Below are 16,273 nucleotides of genomic sequence, written 5' to 3'. Positions count from 1 at the left end.
GTTAGAAACTTTTTTAAAAGAAGCTCCCAGTGTCAAACTTTTCTTTGTCTGCCTTCTGTTATGTGCCTACAGATTCCCCAGCCTAGCAGAGTTATGTTCCGTTTGTTGAGCCTCTTATTAGCTGTCAGACAAAATTTCAGTAACTATTTCGTGTCAACTAATGAAGTTTTCAGTGATCAATTTCTATGTGTAGCCCTGTGGTAGACTGGTGACCTGTCAAGGGTGTCCCCTGCCTTCACCTAAATCACCCCCGCTCCTGAATGAAGATTGAGCGGTAAATAGATAATGGATGGATGGAAGGAATTTCTTGCCAATTAATCAAAAGCACCCAATCATTTAGTCTTAAGTCCCAAGAAAATAAAGGTGTGGTTATAAAAAAGTTGATTATCTGTTCTAAATGTGCAAATCCTTCACACTTTAAGCCTGCAGAAGGTTTGAACGTCTACGGCACAGCAGTCCAACCATGATGCAACACCAAAACGCTCCAGTAATTACTCAGACTAATGAATTTCTTTCACTTCTAGACTCAAATGGATGCATCAGCTTCACTTTATCTTCAGCAACATGCTTCTGAGTGAACACTGAACAGCAATTCTGAGTTTGCCATAACAGGAAACAGCCAGGAGGAGAAGAGAGAGAGAGAGAGAGAGAGAAGGCCATCAGAGCAGAAGATAGCATGATCCCGGCAGACAGAGAAGAAATGAGCAGCAGTTGGGGAATTGTTTGGGTGTAAGTGGGGGAAAGTGGCGTTGTGCCGGCTGATGGTGGGGACAGAGCATCTGATGATCATTTGTTTGTTTTCTGATGGTTTACACTGAAATAGCCCATCTGTCCTGCATGAATGAGTCTCCACATGTAGCAAGGACGCAGCAGCCACACCGATAGACACAAACACACTGAGCAGCTCTTTACATACGGTGTGTACTGGTTGGACACCAGAAAAAACAGGCCTTTGAACCCTGTGAAATGTAGTTATCACATTGCCCAATTTTACAGTAACCATGGCTCTCAAAATTACAAGACAGATATTATTTCTACCTGTAGTCTTTTTCCATTATTTTAACAACACATTTGGTCTGAGCTGTTTAGTTCTTATTCCTGCTGCCTTGGATGTTTTACTACAAATCTTCTAAAAATACTATTTAATGCTTCTTTTTTAAAAATAAAAGTTTAATTTCTTTGATTTTTCAGTTGACACAAATTGAAAAAAATACAAAAAAATGAAAACTATTTTACCCACAGCAGCTACGTTAATGGAAAAAATTGAGGCTTCACGTGCATCACATATCTACATTTTACAACCTCTACAAAGTAAAAGCTTTTCTTTTTCTACTCTGCATACTCTGGAGAGATTTCACATTAGTGTATATATCTTCCAATCCAGTATGTTTTATTTTGCTCTCAACCTTTCTAATGTGTTTCCATGCTTGTGCAGTTTTACATTTTCTTTTTTTTTTTTTTAACAAAACCTGATGCAAATAATTTATTTTTTCACGCATGATTTTTTTTATGAAAAGTTAAAAATCTGACAATTCTTTCTGTGTTTACAGTGTTTGGCTCTGATAAATTGTATAATTTTACCCATTTTGTGTCAGCAATATGTCTAAAGATGTACATTCCAAAGCAACACAGGACATGCAAGACAGCCATGATGAACACCTTAAGCATTAGACAAGATTTTTATAGTGACTCCAAATCTTTTCTGATGCTGAAAAATGTTTTGTTAAAAAATGAAAACAAAGCAATAACAATTTGCTGGCAGAAAACATAATGTTTATTTATGCTACATAAATTAAACTCCTAGATGTGAATGTACATGTAATTTATATGATCTGATATCAGTTACAGGTTCTAGAAAAAGTTCTACAATGTATCAGTCTAGCACTGAAACTACTTTGTATTTAATATTTTTTTTTATCATAGTTTATATGTTTTTCTGCTTCTCCACTGTTTGATTCCCCATTGCATAACAGCTTTAGCATATACAAAGATTTATCATATGAACACACAATATACAACTGTATAAAAAGTGCTCTTGACAGCATCAAACGTTTTGTGGCATGACCCCAGCCAGCACAAATCGTGTGATGTGTGGATGGTACACAGTATGATTCACAGGCCTCAGGAGACGTGGAAACAAAGCCGTCGTGCTGCTGTAATTGACTGTTGCATAGCCTTTTTTATTTTCTGATCATGAATGCAACTGCAAAGAGACGCTGACAAAGAGCGCTTTGTGTCTTCAAGCAAACTCCTTGGACACTTAGCTTGTTTATTCAGCATGAACAACTGTAATGAAGTCAGCGCATAGTATCTCCATCCAAATTAGATTTGCGGACAAGCAGGAGCGACTGATCAGAATGTTTGTGTATTTTAGTCGGTATTAATGACAAGACCTGTACACAGCTGCAGCCTGAGATGTACGACGGTCGTGATATTTAACGTGGTTATATCTGACACTTTTATTTTTATTTGGAAAATGAATATAAATCCTACCATCAGTCTTTGCAGTGCTAAAAGCACGTAATGGGGAAAAAAAGACAAACAATACATTAAAATGACAGAGGAAGCAATGAACATGTAAAAAATAGGGCATTATAAAACTATGTACATTAAAGCACAGATACAGATGATATTTAAGTGGGACTGAGAAAATCAATCTCTTAAATTCTGATTTTCAAGTCTAAACTGCTCATAGCTTTCACAAGAATATTGTATAAGACAAAGGTTTTAAGTCCAGTCAAAGGAGTGTTATATAATCAAATCATTCATGCCAAATATGACATCATTGTCTTTTTGAGTTTTGTTCTTGTCAGGGATCCTCTTTAAGATTCAGACCAACAACTCAATACTGAAACCCAGATAGAGGATTATTCACTCCTTGTACATGACTACAAGTACAAACTGTGCGTCAGCTGGAACTTTTAGTGGCCAATGGAGAGAATTGACAACGATCCCACTGGCTGCCATTACACTTCGTACACCTCTGAGTTTCACTTCTGGATCTCAAAATGTAATAATTAAAACTTTGGGATCCAGCAGTGGTCACTTTTTCCACTTGCCACCACCCTCCTACACATGAGCAGTAAACTGAGCTGCTTTGCTGTCCTTTTATTACACCCAGAATGACTGAAATGTCAAATCATTCCAAATGGTATCACCTCTCAATAACTGCTTTATTTCTAAGTTGAACAGTAGAGTATTTCCATTTATAAAAATCCCAGATAAATAGGCTACTTTAAAACAGACTATGCAAGCCTCAAAGCACAAACCCATTGCAACAAAAGTGAATACAGCTGTGATCGCTGAAACTAAATCAAACACAACAGAGCAAATCTGTTATGTTCAGTTAGGCTAAATGTACTGACATGGTTCTAAAATGAGCTGTGAACACCAGAACCTTTTCAGTTATGAACCTATCAGCCGGGGGCTGCTCAGCGGCGTAGTGGTTAGCACTTTCGCCTTGCAGCAAGAAGATCCCTGGTTCGAATCCCAGGGTGGGCCTGGGATCTTTCTGCATGGAGTTTGCATGTTCTTCCTGTGCATGCGTGGGTTTTCTCCGGGTACTCCGGCTTCCTCCCACAGTCCAAAAATATGCTGAGGTTAATTGGTTACTCTAAATTGCCCGTAGGTGTGAATGTGAGTGTGATTGTTTGTCTGTATATGTAGCCCTGTGACAGACTGGCGACCTGTCCAGGGTGTCCCCTGCCTTCGCCCAAGTCAGCTGGGATAGACTCCAGCACCCCCCGCGACCCTAGTGAGGATAAAGCGGTGTATAGAGGATGGATGGATGGACCTATCAGCAGTGTCTATCTGCATGTAAACGGCTCTAAGTGGAAAAGAATTGCCAGAGGAACTAAAAAGTCATTTCAAGGCTTCATAAAGATTTAATAAGGATACAAGAAGATTAGTTACCAACTAAAAATCAGTGGCACCTAAGCTGCAGTCGTAATCAGAAGGTATGGAACAAGCTATAGTACTACTAATCAGAGATGCAGTGGTCGTCGTAACATTATGCCATAGATACAGTAGGGTGCTATTAACTTTGAAAAACAGACTGGAAAGTGCTTAACACATTGCACAGTATTTGACTTTACGGATGTGTCCCTAGAAGAAAAAAAAACAAACAATTGCTGCAAGGCTAAAGTTTACTAAAGAACACAAAAGGAATCCTGATGAATATTAAGAGCATATTCTTTGGTTAGATAAGACAAAGATAAAGTTTTTTTGTTTGGTTTTTTTTTGCGTCAGGTGAGATCACACCTATTTGGCATGAACCTCATCAGTACCACCACAGTGAATGCATAGTCTTGACAGTGAAGAACAGAGTTGGGAATGTGATATCATGGAGCTGCATAAGTGCAACATTTTCAGATGAAATCATGAATTTCTATGATTATACCCAAACACTGGCTGAAAAGATGAATCCCAGTCTGAAAAATCAAGGCAGAAAAGAAATATTTCAGCATAATAACAATCCAAAGCAAAGTGTCAGAATCACGCAAGAGTTTCTGAAGAAGGACAAAAGTGAAAGGTAGAGCAACACAACCTCTCCAGCCAAGAGCGGCTGAAATAAGTCTGAAAAAATGTAGAACAACAAAAATAAAGGCGGACTTGAACATCCATTCATCCATCCATTCTCTATACACCGCTTAATCCTCATTAGGGTAACAGGGGGCTGGAGTCTAACCCAGCCGACTTAGGGTGAAGGCAGGGGACACCCTGGACAGAACACCAGTCTATCACAGGGCTACACATAGAAACTGATCATAGAAAACTTCATTAGTTGACAAGAAACCAGTCTATCAGAGGACAACACACACAGACAAACAATCACACTCACATTCGCATCTACAAACAATTTAGAGTTACCAATTAACCTCAGAATGTTTTTGGACTGTGACAGGAAGATGGAGAAAACCCACACATGCACAGGGAGAACATGAAAACTCCATGCAGAAAGATCCCAGGCCCAGGCTGGGATGCAAATTGGGGATCTTCTAGTTGTAAGGTGAAAATACTAACCACTGACCCCACTGTGCAGCCCTGGACTTGAACAATATATATATTTTTTTAAATAAACGATGTGAATCTCAGTAATAAGCATCTTCACTTTTGCTGCCTTGAGTTCCTAGTTTTGGACCTGTATTTCTACTGCTGTAAATTTAAACTACTAGTTTTTAATGATACATGTGAGGTCACCAGGATAGCTTAACTGGTTGAACGGGCGATCCACAAACAGGGACGAGTCCCCGATGCAGCGTCCTAAGTTCGATTTTCGCTCATATCCTTTACTGCATGTCTTCCCCCCACTCTTCTTCCTACTTTCCTGTCTGCCTCTACACTGTACCTATCAAATAAGGCTAAAAAAACCTTTAATGTTGCATAAGAGAAAGTACTCTACTGTTCAACTTAGAAGTACTCCAATTACTGTCAGGTTATGGGGATGGCTAGTAACTACGTCATCGTGTCCAAAAACGTCACTTCCGTGTCCTACCAAACCAACGATATAATGGTGCTGTGTTGTGTCCTGTGTTGCAACAATAGAAATGATGTAAATAAAACGATATCTTTCTACCACTTTCCTCTGGACGAAAAGGAGAAGAGAAGATGGCTGACACTGATAAGGTAAGTCGGATTTCTAATCTTAGAAAATACATTTAGCGCCGGGAGCTAACGTGCGCTAGCTAGTATTAGCCGCTTGAATTATGTTGTCTTTTTGTGTTATGAGGAGTGTTTGGGCCACATTACAAAAGAAACTAAAAGTGGTCGAGATTAAAGTCTCTGATAATAAGTTTATACTTTTAATTTATAAGAATAAAGTCTGCCGAGGGAGACTTTTGTCCCAGTTTTGGGGACTTGGACTTGCTTGACCAATCTGCCCAAAATACTCGACTTGACTAGGATATGGGTCTATGTGACTTGGATTTAATTGAGTCCAATACTTGGACTGACTTGCTAAAAATGTTTGGCTAAGATTATTTTAACTGTTATGGATTCATGATTAGTGTAAAGAGATGCGTAGTTATTTACATATGCAAATTAGCCATGTGCTCCCGGCAGAAGTTAGCGCTAGAGTGTGCTGCTGGGAATCTTCAGAGTATACTTTTCAAATCTAACATAACTCTAACAAAGCCAAGTAAACGACATTTAACCTCACACAGATGATAAAGCTAGCTTTATTTCTGACATCCTGTGTTTGTTAGCTTACGCTACTTAGCTACTCACCTCAACACTGTACGTTTTCCTTTTCATTGACGCCTGCACTTTCCCTTTAAAACCACCTGCCAGCACACTAACTCTTACAACTCTGTTTGAGTTATAAGAGTTAAGACCTCGCTTTACCGACTTCGGAAAATCCGCAAAATAAGATGTCACAGTGAAAAAGGTGACCGGTTCTTTCGCTACTGCCATTGTGTTTTCATTCGGTGCGCCGCGGCTTGGACACGGAAGTGGTCCGTGACGTCACACTAGCCATCCCCATACAATGTGGAATCATTTGACATGTAGCTGTGCTTGCGCTAGGGAAAATTTGTCTCTAGCCACTGTGCCTACAGTGCTAGAATTTTGTTTAGCCACATTTAGCCACACTTTTTTTATTTTTATTTAAAATTTTTAAAAAATGGAGTCCTTTTCCTGCATTCTGGTGCATTTTGAGGCCAAAAATTATGTTCAATATTGCTTCAGTTTATTTCAACATATACTCGGTAGCGCTCTTCAATAAAGGAGTCGCGGTTTGTTATTTTCTTTGATTATCGCTCGGCAAAATTACGAAAAAGTTGTAAGTTAACCCTTTTTTCACATTTATTAGGCAAAATTAGCCCCAATTTCCACATAAAGCGACAGCGCTGCGCAGCGGAGCGACGCTGTCTTGCTCCGAAAGTCAAAGCACAATGGAAGCGCAGTTCAGCGGCGCGTCGTCCGGAGGGGGAGGACTGCTCCTCGGAGAGGCTCTCTTGTGAATAGCGAAATCACACGATAACGACACAAGATATAAACAGAAAATAAATAAATCACACCTCATTTCGCTTCTACAAGGTCCCTCTGCTCGTCCCAGCCACATTGCTCTGTGATTTATAGTACTTCTAGCATGGTTGAGTACATGATTTATGTTTTAATCTCAAATGAGTGATTTTCTTTATCCAATAGTTAATTTTGTATGGTTTATTTTACATAAAAAACGGTAATTTCCGCATTTACTGCGTCCGAGAGGTTGTGCATTGTGTTTTATTTTGAAAGTTCCGGTTTAACTTCCTGTCTGGTGCTTTGTCAACGACAGTGAATTTACGAGGTTTTGAAGCGGCAGCGCAGAAAATAGACCTGAAGCGAATTTCCAGCACCGTGGTGCGCACCGGCGCTTCAGGGACAGGCGGCACTTGCGCGTCATGTGGAAATTGGGGGTTAGCTTCGCCACAGTGGCAAAACATGCTAAGAATGGCTTCGCCATCCTGAGGAAGGCTTCGCCTATGGCGAAGTGGCGAATGGCTAGTGCAAGCACAGCATGTAGGTGATATTGCACACTTACTTATATTGTATACTGTACAGGGTAGCGCTCTCTTCTGCAAATGAAAAGTCCAGGCTTGTAGCATGGGAACGCATACAGATTCTGGCCACCATAGGGTGAAAAATGAAGTACCTTGAAATATTTAATGTTATATACCATTTTAAAGGTAAACCTAGCATGCTTTCTTTGCATAGTTGACCAGTTACAGTTTGAAGTGGGTGTAAATGTCAGATTTTTGGTTTCGGAAAGTTATGGATACGATGTCAGACAGGTATGTGGGGAGGGGGTGTCTGAGGTTATACCACCATCCAACAAGCAGTTTGGATGACATGCAACGCTGGCTTAAGTGTAGTTCCCAAAATGTCAAAGTCTTAACCTTAACAGCTCTTGTAAACCCAGCAGAGCAACATGACCAATATGACAACAGACTGGCTGTGAGCTCAGGTGGATCATACGTAGTACAGTGAGACAGGTTTTACACCCCTGAAGCTACTGAAGAAAAAGGAACAGGTGAGAAAACTGACAACCTAATAAGACATCCCTTTCTCAAAATCCAATATGTACTCAATATGTTGGCAGACTTCACCATCAGTCTAAGCCCAGCCCCGGGAGCTCTTTCAGTGTGAGAGGACTTGAACCAGCAACACACTGAAGTGAGTGCAGAGACAGCTGGAGCAGCCCTTACCCTCACAGCACATCCATCCCCCTGAGGTTGTTACTGCGAGGCAGTTAGCACCACAGCTGCTGGACACTGTCACAAGCAAACAATCTATTTTGTGGTCACCCGAGAGCAAGGGAGATAAAGGGAGACAGAGAACAGTGGAGAGAGAGAGAGAGAGATCATTAAATATGATCTGGGGTTAAGTGAGAGGCACATTAGGGCCGTGCTTAAATCACAGACAACGAGGTGCAGTCGACACAACAGCACTACGGACGCACATTCCACTGATTGACGTCCGATTTGATGGGGAAGGAGGAGGTGTAGGTGCAGCACTCTAGTGTGCACATGTGTGTGTGTGAGAGGGAGAATATGTTTGCTCAATGCACATATGTCGGGGAGGGTGGCAGTGGCTGATATTAAAGCAACTTATCTTGTTCTTCCCTCTGGGTGGAGAGGCAAAGGGAAAGGAGGGAGAAAGAGGGAGCCGAGGAGGGAAGAGGATGAGATAATTTGCGGTTGGATTTATTTATTTTTTTTTACCCCCACACCCTCCCACACTCCACCCCCAATCTCAGTCAATTACACCAGCCCCATAATTCAATAAAGCGAAACAAGGAAGTTGCCGGGGAATTCTAATTTCATTTAAGAACATTTATCCAAACAAATTAGACAAGTTGCAACATTAGAAAAGAAGCTGGCAGTGTAGAAATGAGCGCTCTGCAGTACATCAGCAGGCTCGTGTGTACAGATGCAGAAAGGGAAAAGGCAGTAAAAGCAGCCAGCACCTGTGACGGATGGCGACGGCGGACAAACTCTAATGTGGCTAATATCAGCAGGCTGAGCCGTGTACTGCACAGCGGCACCCGTTGCCGCTGCCTGGAGCCTGCCGGGCCCCCTCGCCGAACGTTAATGTTTTATTTTGTCTTTGAAACTGCCAGGCTCGTTTTTCATCACCATCACTGTCAATGAAGTGTTATTCATTGTCGAGCTAAGCCCTCTCACTCGCGCAGCTATCTCTGCTAACCCAGCAATGAACTCCTAAATCACCGCAGACTAGGATTTGAATATTTCACCACATAATTGGAGCTTTAACCTAATCTAGGGGCGCGGGAGTTCCTCTACTGTTTCCGACGAGGAGGACTCAAAAGGCGCATCAGGATCCAATCGCTTGTAATAATGAGGAACTTCTCACAGTCTGTGAGCAAGCATAATTACCACTGATCCAGATTACGGCTTTATCTGAGGCCCGACTGCCACTCCAACAAACAGCAAACACTGGCTTATATCATAACCACGGAGAAATATTTTTGATATTATGTCCTATTTTCAGCTGTGGATTTTGCCTCAATACAGTCTGTTTGTTTAGTAAAATCAGGAAGTGTCTCATGAGAGGGGGAATGGGATGAGGGTGGAGTAGAGAGGAGCTACAGTGATTAGGAGCTTTGTGTTGGGATTGAAAGGAGGAAAAAAAACACAGATATAGAGATGGAAGCTTACTGTACACTGAGACGACAGCAGCGGCAGTGTACAGCTGCACACAGAGGAGAGCTAATAGCTGCAGTGTGTGCCAATTTGCTCCATTTTAGCATCTCTTAGCCATCTTCGCTCTGAAGTTTATTGTCAGCGGCTGAATGAGTTTCATCACCGCAACAAGAGAGATATTGCCGCACATTATGGCTGCCACTGGATTTGTTTATCTTAGTATAAACAGCACTTTACGTGATTGACAGGTGTCATGAGAATTCTAAAACTGGCACCACCAAATAATTAAACATACACCTCCCCCCTCCTGCTCCCAAACACTCCCTGCTGAAGAGCGTTTGTGGAGCGCTGGTGTCAATCATAACTCACTCCCGCCGACTGTAATCTATATGTAAGTCAGCTTAAAAACAAACACATTAAATGCTGTCAGCTCCCTGCACAATGCTGCCATGGCTACGTGTCAATCAAAGCATCGCTATCTCGACTTGCTATCGAGCTATCAGCCGTCCTGCAGCTCCAACCACTTGCCTGTCAAAGCATCACAAAACTTAGCTGAACAAGGGTTTGCCGACATCAAATATGTGATGGCATTCGCTCTGGAGCTTTTCTTGACATTTCTATGACCTCCAACCTCTGCACCGAGTCATGACGAGTGCAGAACGGTCCCTCTGGGGGGACAGAGAAGCTGGTTGCCGCTCAGATGAGGTGACTGCACCCTCCTTTCCACACAGGGTCGGTCACTTTGAGACAAGACGAGCATGGCCCTGATGTGTCCAACTGACGACATCCTTCTACAACGTCCCTGCATAGTTTAGCATCCCCTCGCAATCTGGCCCTGTCATGGGTTACTAGTTTAGCGCAGGGACCGACATTTGAAGGTTCAGGGGACAGCGCAGAACTTGACATCTACTGGGAGACGAATAAAAACAGTGGAATAAAGCCCTCACATGCCTTGACAAGCATTCTTGATACCCAGCTTAGCTCTGTCACGCAAATCCATCGCTTGATTTACGGAAGCCGATAAAGACGCAAGTTGGATTAGCCGCATTAATTCCACTTTTCAGACATGTCAAAAACTGGAGGCTGGAGGGAGCCCCAGCCAGATTGATGGGCAGGTGCCTGGTTTGCAAGCATTTCCCTGATGAGGGTTTGCTGTTGGCAGCTGCTACGTATTCCAGTCCTGACAACTCCTTTTAAATTTCTCCTCTCCATTGCGACATAAAAAAACTGAGGTAAACAAACCCTGTTGCCATTGCACATCCGTCTCTGCAGAGACAGCTGGAAGTCATGATGTGTTAGCTGCACAATGCTGTTATGATGCGTGTGTTTTTTTAAGTCCTTCCATCACACTTAAGCTCCAATCAATAGCTACTGAGAGAAGAATAAGAAGCGCTGGTGAGGATTTGCCCGGACAGTCAGAGGCGTACGTCTTAGGGTCTCCAGTTGCATTAGAGGGGGATTTACTGTACTGTACGAAAAATTGATATCATTATGAGCTCTGCATCCATGGTGAGTTTGCAAGATTAGATCAAAGAAGCACAGTGCACTCAGCAATACATGGCTGTGGAGTCAAAGAAACATGCTTAGGACTAAAAAAATGAGTGCAACCAAACTTTCACTGATCTATCGTCAAGATGTTTTTTTCCATCTCCTCAGGCCAGCTTACTCACCGTGGTGTATTTGCCAAGCTGGCAGAGGGAGGGGAAGGTTTCTTGATGGGCCTTACGAATCTTTTCAATGATGGTCTCCAGTTCGGCTGTCAGCTCGTAGCTCTCTGCCAGCTCTGGCTTTGGACTCTCCTTCTTCTTCTTATTCCGGTCATTTCGAACAGCTGGAGGAGAACAAAGGATTAGGATTAGCATCAACAATGACAACTGCAGAATGATGGCTCGATCACTGTAGCAAATGTGGATGTTGGTGAAACAAAGCAAAAAGTCAACTAATGGAGGAATAACAGAACTTTGTTGCTGCTAAGCATTTTTGCTGTTACTTTGTAGAGATGCAGCAAGTTGTCAAGTTACAAACTAAGACCTTACATAAGGGCAGAAAGTTTCAAGCTATAGTCTGCGCTGTCAGCTCAACCAGTCTGTCAGCTTACTGCCACCGGCAATGTCTCAAAGAGGGAGAAAACAAAAGTGGCTGTAAAGACTCAAATTCTTTTTCAAATGGATGGTATGATTTATGTGGCCATTTTAGATTAATTATTTTGATTGTTCTCCTCTCAGAGCTATCTAAGTGCTTTTTGTGGCCCGTCTGATCTATCTAAACTATCAGACAGAGAAATTGCCCTTTTCTGTCTTACATAAGTTGAATGAAAGATTATAAAATGTAGCCCAATTTTCATTAATCAATAATTCTAAAAATGGTGTACTGTTTCATTGTTAGGGAGCTAATTGCTAACAAAACCACAATACAAAACTGAGAAAACACGAAAATCTAGATTTTGCTGCAAAAAAATCTGTGAGATGAAGCTTCAAAGAAACACTGTTTTTGGTTGTATTCCATGTAGTAACATTTTATTATATCAACAAACAAACTGTCATGTGTAAATTCAGGTCTAAATTTAATAATTGTATTTCCAGACTAATAAACAAGAATTATAAATATGAACAACAGGATTTTATGTCAGAATACAAACTCTGGATTGAGAGGAAAAAATAGTCACTCACTGCTAATGAAGCTGATATATCATCTATGTTGGCCCTGATTTTCTGGCATGTACTCATTTAAGAGTTCTCTTTGTTTGTTTCCTCTGTTTGTCCATGGAACAAAACTGATGACATCAAACTAAGAACTCACACAAACGTAAATAAAGCAAAATAACTTTTCAGTTTTAAACTCTTCACAGTAGCCTCCTTCTGCTTTGACAACAGCTTTGCTCTCTACATTCTCCAACCAGCTTCATGAGGACATCAGCTGCAGCTTGAAGGAGTTCACACATATGCTGGGTTCTTGCTGACTGTTTTTCCTTCATTCTTGGTTCCAATTCATCCCCAACCATCTCAGTCATGTGTTTAGGGTCAATAAACAGATGGGATGTAGAGTCTCTGCAGGATGTTGTGGTAGTCATGCTGGTTAAGTGCTGCCTTTAATTCTCAATAAATCTCCAACAGTGCCAGCAGAAAAGCCCCTCTTCACCATCACAGCTCCTCCTCCATGCTTTATGAAGGTAGTATCACTTCACCTTCTCATAAAGACACAGCAGCTGAAACCAACATACATTTTACATTTTGACTCAATGAATCAAAGTCCAGATTTCTGGTCTGTTCCTTGTGTTTCTTTGTCCAACCATTTCTCTTCTTGTTGTTGTTCATCCTCAGTAGTGGCTTCTCTGCAGCAGTTCCACAATGAAGGTCTGATTCACACAGTCTGATGTTGGCATGTGCCTTCTGCTTGAACTCTGAGAGACACTGTTGTGAGCTCAAATCCGAGTTGCTATTAATCGTTGATTGCTGAGGCCGGTAACGTCTTTCTGTGGAGGGATGAAAATCGAGCTTCTGATCTTCCTTTCCTGGAGCGGCCCACAGGAGTTTCATTACAGCATTTGATGATTCTTGACCTTGAAGAAACTTCTTTGAAATTCTCTGGACTGATTGCCCTCCACGTCTTAAAGTAATGATGGTTGTTTGTTGTTTCTCTTTCCTTAGTAAAGTATTTCTTGTGCTAATATGCATTGTTACAGTGGTTGCACAGAGCCATTCGATGTATACCAACAGAACCTCAGCACAACACAAACGGTCTCAAACACATCAAGAAGGCTCCTGGTAACTTCAAACCACTGCAGGTGACAACTCATGAAGCCAGTTAACATGTTACTGATATTCTACGGAACTGTCAACAAGGCAAACATTATCTACTTCAAAAATCCCAAATATGAAACATATTCAGATTTTTTTTCATGACATAATTGCCAATTAGTTATTTGACAGTTCTGATGTATTAAATTTTGTTTAATGAACAAAGTAGTAAAAACACAGAAATACCTTCCAGTGAGTAGGAATGCGGAAACCTTTGACTGCATGCACATAGGTGACATGATGTAGTTTTGCCAGAGGCTTCATGTTGTTCCACTGATCAACAGTTAGTGGCACCAATGTGTCAAAAATGTAGGAATGCATCTACAAGGAAGGTGAAAACTGATAGCTGGCAAACACAGACGTCAACAGTGTCTGTCCCATTTCACCAGATATTTGGCTCTGCTAGCCTTCTCTGAGAAAGGAAATGTATTCAACACATGCAATGAACCTTAAGAACACACACCTGTTTGCTTACAACACACTCCACACAACACCTGTATTGTAGCAAGAACAGGGCAAAAATTAACCTCGATGAGCATGTCATTTTGTATTTAACAACCAAGATCTGTCCACTTTATTTTGAATCCTGAATAGTAGACTACATGTAGAAATGCTTTTAAAAATCACAAATAAAAAGGTGCAGAAAACCGTTCGGAGAGTCCCACTGTACAAAGCAGGCATGAGCCACAATAAAAGCACACGCTTGTTGTGTGTAAAGTGCACCCTGCGAGACCGCAGTCCACCGAGTGCTTTGCTTCATTAGGTGCAGATCTTTGAAGTCTGTCACAGCAGGAGATTCAAACAAACCAGCCAGGTTTATTACTCAACACACAGCACGATCACCCCCAACATCACACGTCTCTGATCAGCTGCACATTCCGCTTTAAAATAAGAAGGATAGGAGCTGGAGGGAGAGGGAAGGGGAGAGAGAGAGAGATGGGCCAATTGTCAGTGCTGAGACACCCAAGGGACCTGTCTTGACTGACAACACAACAGTCACATCCTCTGCCCTAGTTTACAATGAAAGACTCTTTATAATGACGAACTAAAGCCATGGGTGGAAACCGTCAAAACCAATCTTTAGACACACACACATAGCTCGGAAAAGGGTTTTCTGAGAAACCCTGTGCCACGTGCATTCATGCGCTAGCTGTAACACAAAAAGCATAGGGAACAAATGTGACTTGTCTGAAGAAGGTTTTCTGGAGCTTGAAGGCCACAGACACCTAAGGCTTGTATTGGACTCAGAGAAAAGAAGACATGGGTAATGTTACAAAGGGACACTACCGTTCAAAAGTTTGGACACACTTACTCATTCAGTGCATTTTATTTATTTGTATTATTGTCTATATTGTAGATTAATACTGAAGATGAACACTGTTTGTTTGCACCATAATTTCATATGTATTCTTTTAAAGTTTTGATGTCTTCAGTATTAATCTAAAATGTAGAAAATAATAAAATAAAAACCATTAAATGAGGAGGTGTGTCCAAACTTTTAACTGGTAGTGTAGGTCCAAGGACAGGTTTTGATTCATGTCAACCTGTTAACCATCAACATGTGTGATAAAGTATTTAGTCTTGTTAACATGAATCAAAGTTCATGTTAAGGTAATTCACAATCTTCATCAAAATTGTTCTTATTTGCAGCTCTTTATTTAATTATCATTACATACTTGGCCAGAACACCCTCCACCTTAAAGTAGCCTCAGGAGGTGCAATATCATCCTTTCTGATCACTGATAGTTTAAACATGACCCTCCAAATCTCTGGTGGAGTCGTCATCCTGACATCACACAGAATGGAGCTTTGTGATGGAGCACCAATAAAAATCAGCTGTTAATAACTGAGAACTGTGACCATTGTTGAGAATTGCATGTGCTCACAACAGTAATTTAATGGGCTGATGGCACCTAGGATGTATGGCTGCTGAATAAAAAATATTATTTACACTAGTATTTAAAAGTTTGGGGTCACACAGGCAAGTTCATGTTTTCCAGGAAAACTCACACTTTTATTCATGTGCTAACACAATGTAGCATTAGAACACAGGAGAGATGGTTGCTGGAAATGGGCCTCTGTACCCCTATGTAGATATTTCAATACATCATTGTTGCACTGCCTCCTTGGGACAAATAAAGTTTTCTGAATCTGAATCTCGTCTCACCAGACCATCTAAAGGAATCAAATGGGAGCTCTTTCAGAAACCTATACTGGTTTCAGTCAGAGTTAGGCTTATGCTGATTACTGTCACTGTTGAGAGGCAGCAGTAATGTCCTGACATTTATTGCTCCATACATTTTGACCTACATCTGTGACCTATATGTCCATAATATTGAAGTATATGGTTGTGCAGTGGACCTTCCACTCCATCAACTACTATTACATTGTCATTAAAGAAAACATTGCAGTAGAAGCGCTAATGACTTCATTAGGACAGATTAAAATAAAGACTGCATCGAACCAGACAAATAAAACAAAGAACAGAGGGATCCTGGGCACCACTTTAAACTGTATTTCTTCCTCCGTACCTGGTAACGATAATCTTCAAAGATGTGAAATAAAACCAGTGATGTAAGAATTGATCCTAACCATGTCTGTCATCAGGGTTTATAGTGTCAGTGTGGGGGCATGTGGGAGGGACTTGACTGACAGAGGACAGAGAGCTCTGGGCATCATTCTATCTGCTGCTCCACAGAGAAAAGCTGCCATCGCTGAGCACAGCAGCAGCAGATAAAGGAGACAGTAGGGATTTAGAAAGGGGTAAGAGACCTGCTACACCAGCTCTTACTGCATGTAAACAAAAAATTACCGGGAATTTAAGTGAAAGCA

At 41.3% G+C, this 16,273-nt stretch overlaps 1 protein-coding gene and 1 long non-coding RNA gene across 4 annotated transcripts in view; both read right to left on the bottom strand.

Moving 5' to 3' along the window:
- The window catches only part of LOC127536169 (uncharacterized), a 358,454-nt gene that overhangs the window by 68,177 nt on the left and 274,004 nt on the right, over positions 1–16,273 (bottom strand). The gene's annotated exons all lie outside the window — the stretch shown is intronic.
- Positions 1–16,273, bottom strand: part of LOC110949715 (retinoic acid receptor beta) — a 245,840-nt gene that overhangs the window by 28,834 nt on the left and 200,733 nt on the right. For both annotated transcript variants that reach the window (XM_051955798.1, XM_022191896.2), the window contains one exon: positions 11,315–11,475. In XM_051955798.1, coding sequence (XP_051811758.1) covers positions 11,315–11,475 — 161 coding nt within the window. The remainder of the gene's footprint in view (positions 1–11,314; positions 11,476–16,273) is intronic.

This window comes from Acanthochromis polyacanthus, chromosome 11 (assembly GCF_021347895.1).
Source record: "Acanthochromis polyacanthus isolate Apoly-LR-REF ecotype Palm Island chromosome 11, KAUST_Apoly_ChrSc, whole genome shotgun sequence".
In the NCBI taxonomy this organism is placed as follows: domain Eukaryota; kingdom Metazoa; phylum Chordata; class Actinopteri; family Pomacentridae; genus Acanthochromis; species Acanthochromis polyacanthus.
This window is presented reverse-complemented; position numbering and strand designations above follow the sequence as displayed.